General features: G+C 33.4%; 1 protein-coding gene across 1 annotated transcript; it reads left to right on the forward strand.

The window, feature by feature from the left end:
- The first annotated feature begins 9,311 nt into the window (after positions 1-9,311).
- On the forward strand, positions 9,312-11,693 carry LOC107888843 (exocyst complex component EXO70B1). Its single transcript, XM_016813090.2, has one exon. The coding sequence runs from the start codon at positions 9,551-9,553 to the stop codon at positions 11,462-11,464; it is 1,914 nt and encodes a 637-aa protein (XP_016668579.1). The 5' UTR covers positions 9,312-9,550; the 3' UTR covers positions 11,465-11,693.
- The last annotated feature ends 902 nt before the right edge of the window (positions 11,694-12,595 follow it).

Here is a 12,595-nt window from a genome sequence, read left to right on the forward strand (position 1 = left end):
AAGATTGGCTCATTCTTGTAACTCATTGCCAATTATAGCCAAACCATCCCATGCAAACATAAGCATACATAAATTTGTAGGTCATAGCCTACTTCAAAATAAACCAATTCTCATGGCCAAATACAAGGAGATATGTAAACTTTTACAAGCCTTCATATGAGCAGTTCAAATGACACATATCATAAAATGAACCAAAGCCCTATACATGCCATTGAACAAAATAAGAGTATCTATATACCAAAGCTGGACTAATTGATAGTGTGTTGATTCTCCAACCGTCTTCCAATCTTTACGAGTCCTCAAGCTTTGTAAGACAGGGAAAAAAGAGGGGTAAGCATTTACATGCTTAGTAAGCCCGAATAACTGGAAAGTAAACTTACCGATTAATTAGCATACAACCATATTAAGCAATAGAACCAACAAGAATAAAATACTTTCCCTATCACATGCACTCAATCAACTAGTCATAATAATAATGTACCATGTAATTTGTCTTAGATGAGCTCATCATCCAACATTTTCATTTTTATATCTCATGTTAACCCCGTTGAGTTTGTTGGAAATCTCGATAGATTATCCATTTACCGTCAAGTCATAAAAGCGGTCATCTCATGTACGCACTCCTGCGAACCTCACATCTTACGGCGGGATTACCAGTCCAGGCTAAATCCCGCATCGTAAACTCATAAGGTAAAGTCGGGATTACCAGTCCAGGCTAAATCCCTTATAGTGAAAAATACCTTAAATGAGTTCGGATCTGAATTACCAGTCTAGGCTAAATTCAGACCCTAATCGGATTACCCATCCGTACTAAATCCTCAATGCACACATATTCTTCGGGAGGCTCGATCACTTAAAGAACACCCATCCGGGCTAGATCCTTTCTATTTTTGAGATCAACGGATTACCCATCTAGGTTAAGTCCTTTCTGCAACACATGCAGAATCTCAAGTCATATGTAAACATGGTTCATCTATTGAACTTCCTTTTCAACCTCAATAGGGACAATTACCAACATGTTATTATTAAGAATGCATTTCATAAATTGTCATGCCATCATCAAATACAATTATCATACATTCATAAATCATGCAATTAAGCATACAATGACTTTACTTGGAGTTATTCGAACCTACTTGGTATTCGTCTTGATATCATGTTTCGGTTATTCCGAAACCTTTCGTTTTCCTCGATCGACCTCCGAAATTCGTTCCTCGGGGTCTATAATAATAAAAATAAGTCATTAACACTCACATTATAATTTTTGAGTCTTAATTTCGCCCCCAGTCCAAATGAACGTTTTGCCCCTAACCTTTCATATTTTTACAATTTAGTCCCTAGGCTCGTATAATGAAATGCATGCAATTTCTACCTTACCCAAGCCTAGCCGAATGTTTTTCCCTCTTATGGCAGCCCACATTTTTCCTTTATTTCTCATTTCTACCACACGTTTTACACCTTTTGCAATAAGGTTCTTTTAGGGGGTTTTCATGAAAATCACCTAGGAAAAGATGTTTAACACATATCGAATGTAACACCCCTATCCCATAACTGTCGCCGAAATAGGACAAGGCGTTATCGGAAATTAGAAAATAGATCTTAACAGTAAAATTTTGAACATTCTCTTGAAATAAAGATTATTTATTTAAATAAATGCTAGACACAACCAGAGATCGAATTTCAAACTTATAAAGTTAAACATCTAAAAGATGCCATATTCGCATGGCTTAAATACGTTAACCAAAATATCCTTCCACTATTAGTCTATTCTATACATGCCTTAAACCTTAATGATATACAAACTTTATCTACTCACATGATAACTCGATAGTGTGATGAAATCTCCTTGACTTCCAACCCAAGCAACTTCTCTGAAGCCCTATAGACATAGGAAAAACACACAGAGTAAGCTTTGAAAGCTTAGTAAGCCTTAAGCAAATAAATCATTTCAATGATTATGGAAATTCCATATCACTAATCCGAATTGAAAAAAACAATCTCAATTACATATACATTCATAGTACTCTTAAGTTCATATAACCTTATTAAGTAGCTTCACTTATTTATATTTACAAATAACTTATGACTATGATTTTAAATTCGTGTGATAACTGTCAATTCATTCGTATGAACAAAACTTGCACATATCCATTACATACCAACCAAAACATGTCATATTTTTCCATGTTTGATTCATGGAACCACAAGGTCACATGTCAAGAACATATAGCATATATTTATCTGTTATTTATCACGTCTCATTTTCACATGGACTACATACATCTGACCAAGTTTATTCAATGTTCACAACATAATCACATAATCACTACAAGCTGTCTTTCTAAGCAGCAGTCACTAAATTATTTATTACTAGAGCTAAAAAACTCCAAATCATGTGCCGTTAATTTTCCCTAAAAATAGACTCATATATATTATATCCCTAAAATTTTCATAATTTTTGGTTTGACCAATCAATACCAGATTTTTCTTAAATTTTCCCCTGTTTCACTGTTTGACTAATCTGACCATTCTTCATATAAATCAGTTTTCTCATTGTACAGAATTCAAAATATGTTCTCATTTATTTCATTTGAAACTAGACTCATTAAGGAGTCTAAGAATATAAATTTTATCTTATAATCATCATTGTACAATTTAAAATGATTTTCTAAAAACAGAACAGGGGATTTCAAAGTCATTTTGACTCTATCCCACGCCACTTCAAATATCTCATTATCTACAATTCTTTTGCTTACACGGTTTCTTTTATAAGAAACTAGAATCATTAAGCTTTAATTACATAATTTATTCAGCTTCTAATTCAATTTCCACAATTTATGGTGATTTTCCAAAATCACGATACTGTTGCTGTCTCAAGCAGATTTATTACAAATTTGCTCTTTCACACATTCCTTGCATTCAAATTATTTAAACATGTATATCATGTCATTCAAGATCGAACTCATATAACATAGGCATTAAAAATGCTTCACTATCAACTTTAGTTCAATTGAAACGAATAAAATACAATATCATATTCACATTTAATTTTCCATGATCGTAATCACCTAAAAATAAAATCATATACTTCCACAAACCTTTCCACAAGGACCAAGTGTTTATATTTGAATATAAACATAGAATCACTTCCCATAACTTCACACATTTACCGAATGTATCACGATCACATTTATAGTCATAACACCTATTCACAGATGCATCACGTTATACATTTATAATTTAATTCAAATCAAAATCGCATACGAGTACATGATACATACCTAGCCAACTTAATATGTAATACACTTTCAATTTGTCATCTTAGTGTAGGATCTTGTAATTGTATACTTTTATCAAATTCATCAGCACTTGGCCTGCTAGGTATAAAACCTGAAATTATATTACCAGCACAAAGCCTGCGGGACTTTAGCCTGGATACATTTCCAACACGAAGCCTGCGGAACTTTAGCCCGGATACATTTCCAGCACGAAGCCTACGGAACTTTAGCCTAGATACATTTCCAGCACGAAGCCTACGGGACTTTAGCCCGGATACATTTCCAGTGTCTTGAATATTTATTCACATGTTAACACATTTCACATAACATATCACATTAGTAATTCAATTGCTTCATTCGAATATAAGCACAAAATGTACACCTACCCTTTAACTTTCGGTTCAATAATCATACACAAAGAATGCATAATCTTTTCACTATCCCTGTTTCACTTTTAATAACCATTCGGCTATATGCCATATTCACAAATTATTTCACACACAACCTCTATCAAGTAGGAACAATAGTCACAATTCATCTATTATACAAATATCCCATTCTTTTACTTTGTTTCATATAGCTATTCGGTCATCACATATGTACCATTCAATTCACATTCGACTTTATACAAACAAGTACAATAAAATTGTATACACATATTACACACTTTCACATCATTACTTAATAGTCATTCGGCCACATTATATACATAAATCATCCATTTCATATTCGGCATTATAGCCTAAATTCAATATACTTATTGCAAATCGAACTTGTAAAGGTCAAATAATTACTTACCATATTATATAAAATCTTAAGCGCGCAGCAAATCAAATTTAATTACTTAAAGACTTACCTTGAATGTCATTGCACAATTACGGATTGATTAATCAACTACTTTTGCTTTCCCCCTTTTCAAATTTAGCTCCTTTTTCTCTTGAGCTTAATTCAAACAAACAAATAAACATTTATTCACCTTAATCCATCTCATGATCGAATGCCTTTAAGCTTAATAATAAAAATCCTTTAACAAAGTAACACTCAACCAAAACAAATTTGATTATACAACTATATAATTTAAAGCATCAATTATGCTTAACTAAACGTTAAGCTATAATCAGAATCACTCAGACATATTTATGGTCAAACATAGCAAGAAAACTAAATAGGCTTTACTAGCCACACTTAGTTCAATTATAACATAACTTCACTTACTTATAAGCACATTCGGCAACTTGATAATTAAGTTAATATCATGGTATCATAACTCAACATTTATCAATATGTCATTAGCAAAATATGCTCATGTCAAATTTACTCCCAATCACATCTCAAAATTCAACAAGCTTAGAACTCATTTAATAATTAAATTCCATTTCAAAGCATCAAAACATTATCAAATGTATACTCATCCTAAATGACCGAATGCACATTAACTAAGCACTTAACAATTTTCTTTAGCCATTAAACTCATTCGGCAATGATAAGGACAAATTTAACCTTAAATTTAACTTATAATTGTACATATCTCATTCAAAGCATCCACACCAATTTATTATCCAATCAACCATAGCTGAAAACCTATCATACAATTAAAACCCTTGTTCAAATTATTATTCACTATAATACTATGGTTGAATCCCTCAATTAGCTAACATAGCCTCTTGTATTCAATCTAAACACGTATATACAACCTAAATTCCTCTTTTAACACATAATTCACTATCTTGGAACTCATTTTCTAACTAATTTAACTTAGTCCAAAGCCGAATGCTATTTGAGCATTAAGCTCATGTTCTTTTCATTATTAAGCAAGTATTATAACTCAACTAACTTTATTAGCCGACTACTCAAGCTCATTTGAGCCACATATGGTAATTTAGTTTGTTCATACTCAATTAGAAACATTTCTCCTTACAAATTATCAAAACATACACAATGTAACCCATTGAGCTCATGACCGAATGCTTCATGCATCACAAACACAAAATATACACATGGGTCATGTTAGGAGCTTCAAAACCAATTTAAATTTCTCAAAATCCAAAGAAAAACATATGAAATCATATCTTAATTCCCAACACAAGATGGCCGAATGCCTTAGGTGTTCTTTCTTCCATTTCTTGTTTAGTTTCGGCAAAAGGGGAGAAAAAAAATGAGAAACTTTGTTTTTATCACCCTTTTTCTATCATTAATTCATGGTTTTCTAATATAAAACTATTTAATATTATTTCACTAATATACAATACACAAAATGCCAAATTTTTCATCATCATTACCGTCCACTATAATCATAGTGGTCCATTTGACATGCAAGTCCTCTATGATGCTATCCATATACAATTTGGCCACTTCAACTTTTACCTATCATATTTTTATGGTTTATTAATTGAGTCCCTTTTTATAATTTGACATCCAAATAACAAAATTAAAGCATCAATTTTTTTATTTTAATTTATTATTATTATTATTATTATTATTTCACACATGGAAATTCACATAATAAAACATAGAAATTAATTTAATCCTTTCTTATTAATTAAACACCCAAACGATCACATTTTCGTACGAAATCTTCACATATGCTAATTCACATATAATGAACACAGATAATAATATTTAATTATTTTTCTGACTCATTTTCGTGGTTTCGAAACCACCATTCCGATTAGGGTCTAAAACGGGTTGTCACATCGAACTTTCATATTCCTCCATAAACCATCAAAATACAAGTAACTCATGCATGGGTAAATTTCCAGTCATGAACCCCAGCATGAAATATGGGTAAAAATAGAGAGAGCAAGCTACCGAGATTTCAAAAATACGAAGAACATTAAAAATGAGGCTTAGGAGCACTTACTATTGAGCTTGAAAATGTTAAAAACCCTAGATATGGTGGCTTAAGAATTTCGGCTGGACAAGGGAGAAGAATGGCTGAATTTTTCCTTCTTTTTCCCATTTTGTTTCATTAAAATGCCAAATGACCAAAATACCCTTAAGCCCTTTCTTTAAAATTTCATCCATACAAGCCCATTTTTGTCCAAAAACTTAGAAATTGGGCAAATTGCTCTCCAAGACCTTCTAATTTATAATCTAAAGCAATTTCATACAAATTGCTTCTAGAATCTAAGTTTTGAAATTTATTCAATTTGGTCCTTATTTCCTAATTGGACCCCTTACTCAAAGAATTTCTTCATGAAACTTTAACACATACATATTCTCATATTATAAATCTCATAATAATCATAAAATAAATATTTCAATGTCAGATTTTTGGTCCCGAAACCACTATTCTGACTAGGCCCTATTTCGGGATGTTACACCATGTCCCAGACATGGTCTCACACTGACACATCTCGTAGCCGATGCATGTCCCAAACATGTCTTACAATGACTTGCTCTCGCGACCGATGCATGTTCCAGACATGTCTTACACTAGCACTCGTCTCAATGCCGGTGCCATGTCCCAGACATGGTCTTACACAGGCTCTCATAATGTGGCCGATGCATGTTCCAGACATGTCTTACACTAGCTCACAATAACCCATATGTTATGTCATGAATATTTGATTTATTTTCTAGGTTCAAACGGGAACTCTACTATCTCTATTACCATCATGTTTTTTCAGTTCCATAATCAAGTAATTCATGCTATATTAAATTCAAGTACAATTCAACACATACATTAACATTGTAGTTGTATTATTTACATACAACTTACCTCAGATTACAAAATGTGGCGACTAGTCGATTTAATCGATTTGCTTGGCTTTCCCCCGATTTAAGTTCGGATTTGGTGATTCTTGATCTATAATTGCAAAATACACTTATTTAGTCACTAAATAAAATTAAGCAATCAAAAATTCATATCTTTGGTAAAATGACCATTTTGCCCTTAGACTTTAACAAAATGATTATTTTACCCCTAGGCCCAAAAATCAATTTTCATCAAATTTCTTCATATCTTAAGCCTAGTCAAACCCTTTTTACTCTTATAGCAACTCCAAATTCCCACTATTTCACATATTTAACATCTATTTTACAACTTATGCAATATAGTCCTTTTAGGTGTTTTCATGCTAACACATTTCACAAAAGTTGTTCATAACACACCCAAGACTTATTTTCTTCCATAAAAACTCAGCAAACATTACAAATCCTTTCATGGCAAAACCTTACACTCTTGATCATTTTGCAAAATAGTACCCTCATTTGAAAGCTCATGCTTCAATGGTCTTAAAAGTACAAAAATATTCAATAAAAGCCATTAAAATTACTTACTTGTGAAGGCTTAAAGTTGCTAAAATTTCAAGCTCTTAAAACCCCATTTCTTTGCTAAAAATTTTGGTCAAAAGAAAGGATGGAGAAAAGAAAATGATAGCTAGGCTTTTTGGCATTATTATAATACACCTTATGTCATCAATATTACCTAATGTTGACTTTACCACACCTTCATCTCTCATGGCTGGCTAAGCTATCACAGTAGGGTCTAATTGCTCTTTAATGACCCCCAATTTTTATTCCCTAGCTATTTGACACTTTTAGCTATCAATTTAGGACTTTTGTATTTTATGCGATTTAGTTTTTTTTTTTCAATTGAGCTCACGAACGTCAAAATTAACTCACCAAATTTTTCATACACTAATATAAACATGCAATGACTAAAAAATAATAATAAAATAATTTATTCGACTCTGGATTTGTGGTCCCGAGACCACTATTCCGACTAGGCCCTAAATCGAGTTGTTACATTCATACCTTAGTTCTTCTTTTAAAAGATGTAATGTGTCTTACTATCTTAGTACTACACTAAATACTTGTTGATTTTATTTTTATTTATTACTAGATTACCTTTTAAATCACCTAACAAAATTTTAAAATAAAATTATATTTAAAAAAATTAAATAATGTTTAATGGATGTTCTTTTAGTAAATGAATGTTATTTTTAGTTTTTATTAAAGATTAGAAGTGTCAAATACCTTCATCTCTTCTTGTAAAAATTTTTATTGGGGCTTTTATATAGTTTGCTTAATCAATTTAGTGTTTTCAGCCACCAAACTCGATCACAATTTTTATATATAGATAATTTATTGTATATTTAGTCATTTAGTATATTGATAGTATATTATTTATCATAATTTGATATATTTATATAAAGTAATTTTATATGTTGTTGGTGAATCAAATAATAATACATCATCAAAAATTAAATTATTTAAATTTATTTTTTTTAAAATTAAAAAAATATTTATTATACCCCCACACCAAAGTATCTCTTATGCCTTTCGTACATGAACACTTCATACCGCCACGAAAAAAGCGTCACTACTATGCCATTCATATCATTTCTAATCTCATTGATGTTTTTATCTCACTAAATTGGAAGGTCACATCCAGACTATACCTTAATATGAGTCTAAATTGGAATCTATCAAATACGTAATCATGCAATAAGGAGCTCCCGTTAGACCTTCCTTTACTTGTTAATATTCCCTCTATCGAGATCAAGAAAAAACATGAACTCTATAACTTATACTTTACTCGAATCTCATCCTTCGTGAGATACATCATCATTCTTAGTGGCTCCTTATTTTACCTACAATACGAAATACCTTCATTGTTTACCCCATACTTTGTATAATTCCATTGTTATGATATTATTTTTGATTAATTAACCGTATAAAATTATTCAGAAGGCATCTAACATAAATCTTTTTATATAATCACTATCAAAGAGGGAATCGGATGCAGGGGAAAGAGATTGTGGGAAGCACCAAAAGAGTGCCAAAACATATATATATATATGTATTTTATATATTTATAGTAAAGAATTAATTCTCTTAAACCTCATGTGATAGTCTAATGGTTAAGAATATTCACTCTTAAAATTAAATTACCTTATTTACATTTGTTGTTCAAACTTTATCCTACTATTGTAATTTATAAAAAAAAAAGTCAACTCTCCTAAAACAGATAATAAAACCATTAAACCAAGCAAAGAACCAAATCAAAACTACTCTGCCAATCAAACCCCACAACTTCCTTTCCGTACATTACTGCCACCCACGACCATTTCAATGTCAATTTCATATTCAGATAAAAACACAAAACACACACACACACATAAAAAAGAAAGAGAAAAAAGAGAAGAAAAGAACAAAAACAAAAATAAAAATAAAAACAAATGAGGCTAAAAGAAATCCACTAAATTTATCCTTCCCTTCATCTAATCTTCTTCATCCCTTCATTATCGTTTCCTTTTTTTCTAGCCATGGAAGAGAATCACAAGCCTGCAACTTCTTCGAGTTTTAAGAAAGGAGATGACAAGGAAGAAAGCTCTGAGGTGGAGAAAACCGAGAAAGAAACCAAGAGCGAACAACCTCAATCTCAAGACATCGATGACAAAGAAAAAGAAGAACGCGCTGGGATCAAACATACCCTGCAAAAATCTTATGATGATATCGAAACTTTCTTGTCAAAACTCGAAAATGATGCAGAAGCTCCAGACATTCCTGACTTTGTCCACAAGTATGTAGATCTTGTAGAAAAGAAATTATCTAAGCATGAGCCGCTTTTTCATGATGATGGATCCTTCCTTAAAGTTGTGGACCAGATATCAAGACTGTATAAACATCTATCGGATTCCGTCAAGGCTCCGTTAATCAACCGCATTGGTCAGATTCAACAACAAGCCATGTGTTATTTGGAGGACGAATTCAGGTCTCTCCTTGAGGAACCTGACTTGAAACAGGAGGTTGTTGCAGATCAACACGGCGAAGATCAATCGACTCTTGATCAATCAAAAGAGGAATCCAACTTCTCGGGGTATTCTTACCAAGTGATACCCAAGTTGAATAAAATCGCCAAGGAGATGATCTTTGGCGGATATGAATCTGAATGTTGTGAGGCTTACATGGTTACCAGGAGAAACATAATTGATGAGACCTTGAACAAGCTTGGATATGAGAAGATCAGCATCGATGAGGCTCAGAAAATGCAATGGGAAGCATTGGAAAAAAACATCCCCCCATGGATCAAGGCCTTCAAACAATGTACCAAAGTCTACTTCTCTAATGAGTGCAGGTTGGTCGAAACAGTCTTCTCCGGTTACCCTTCCTTATCCACCAACCTCTTCAGCAACATCGTACGCGGTGTGTTTCTCCAGCTTCTCAATTTTGTTGAAGCGGTCGCCACCATCAAGCGTTCAACGGAGAAACTCTTCAAGTTCCTCGACATATACGACACGTTGCGCGACAATCTTTCCTCCCTCGACGGCGTGTTGCCTAAATGGGCTGAAGAACTCCGGAATGAAATGACCACGACACGTTGCCGGATAGGTGAAATGGCGATTTTCATCTTTTGTGACCTTGAGAATGCAATAAAATCCGATACAGGGAAAACCCCAGTTCCTGGAGGGGCTGTTCATCCTTTGACTCGCTACACCATGAATTACCTCAAGTATGCATGTGATGAGTACAAGGAGACGATAGAGAAAGTATTCAAGGACCATTCCAAGATCGAAAGAGCTAATTCAACGAACAAGCCCCGGAGCTACGAAGGGGACTCAGAAAAAAACAAATACGATGACGAAAATCAGTCCCCATTCGTGGGGCAAGTGTTGAGAATCTTGGATTTGTTGGATTCGGCTCTAGAGGCAAAGTCCAAGCTTTACAAGGACATAGCCTTGAGTTGCATCTTCATGATGAACAATGGGCGTTACATGTTGCAGAAGATCAAAAGCTCAGCAGAGATCCATCAGGCAATGAAGGACACGTGGTGCCGCAAGACATCGTCTGATCTAAGGAACTACCACCAGACTTACAAGCGGGAGACGTGGATGAAGCTATTGGGTTGTTTGAACGTGGAAGGATTGAATGTGAACGGGAAGGTGGTGAAACCAGTGCTGAAAGAGAGGTTCAAGAGCTTTAACGCCATGTTCGATGATATCCATAGGACTCAAAGCTTGTGGGTGGTGAATGATAAGCAGCTGCAATCAGAGCTAAGGGTTTCCATATCAGCAATAGTGATACCAGCATACAGATCATTCTTGGCAAGGTTCTCTGGCTACTTGGATCCTGGAAGACAAACAGAGAAGTACATAAAGTTCCAGCCTGAAGACATTGAGACTTTCATTGATGATTTGTTTGATGGAAACTCTGGTTCCATGTCAAGGAAGAAACCATAATTAAGGAACCAAAAAAAAGTAAAGAAAATCCAACCTCTTTTTGTATGAAGAAAAAGAAAACTAAGATGGCGAGGGATTTTGTAGTTTTTCTTTTCTTTTCCTTTTCGTTCTTTTTTTTCAGATGGCTCAAGCAAGCTGCTTTGATCGTTTCAATTAGACTGCTTCGTTTAGAAGGCATAAGACCTTCTAAATTTTATTCTTGTAATCTACTTTTGATTTGTTCTTGCAATATTTTTCTTTTTCCTTTTTTTTTTCCTCTTCTTTTTTAGTATTGTATGAAGGACAAGATTCTGATTGTAACCTTCGAGATTTTTTTTTTTTGGTCAGAAATTTTAGTTTTTGCTTTTTTTAACTAAGGGGGTCTATATTGAAATTTAAGATTAATTTACATTCGACGAGGAGGGTTAAAGGTAGAATTCGAGGTGTCATGGTTCCGGTTTAATAAAAAATTTACAACTCTTAATTAGGTTTGGTTCGGCCTAACTCAAAATTGAATATAAAATTTTACCTAAATTTAACCTGAATAAAAATCTTAAAATTCGGGTCTAGTCTGATACGGACTATTCGTGTTAATTTTATATATATTTTTAAAAATATAATCTATAAAAAATATTGAAAACATTAAAATAAATATTTTTCAACAAATTAAAAATAAATTATAGGACCCAACACTTATAGGAGAGGAGGGGAAGAAAAGATCTAGAGTTGAATATGATAATTTAGCAGAAAATGATGATATCAGTAAGGTGCTATCCAGAAATAGGAGAGTGGAGAACACAATCTAATATTGTCGGCGGCTGCCAAAAGGCAAACCGACCGAACGCAATGAAAATTTTAAGTTGGAATGTTCGTGGTTTGGGGAGATCTCGAACAATCAGGAGACTTCGGCACTCGCTGAAGATTTTTAATCCCCAGTTAGTCTTCTTTATGGAGACTAAACTTTGTAGTTTACAAATGGAGAGAGTTCGAAGAAGTTGTGGCTTTGCAAATGGAATTGAAGTTGATTCGGATGGAACGAGAGGAGGTTTGTGTATGGCATGGAGAAACGATATTGCGATAACTCTTAAAAGTTTTTCCAAGAGGCATATTAATGTGATCATGGAAGACGCAGAAATCAGTGGAAAGTGCCGA

The sequence above is a fragment of the Gossypium hirsutum genome, chromosome A09 (genome assembly GCF_007990345.1).
Source record: "Gossypium hirsutum isolate 1008001.06 chromosome A09, Gossypium_hirsutum_v2.1, whole genome shotgun sequence".
Taxonomy (NCBI): Eukaryota; Viridiplantae; Streptophyta; class Magnoliopsida; order Malvales; family Malvaceae; genus Gossypium; species Gossypium hirsutum.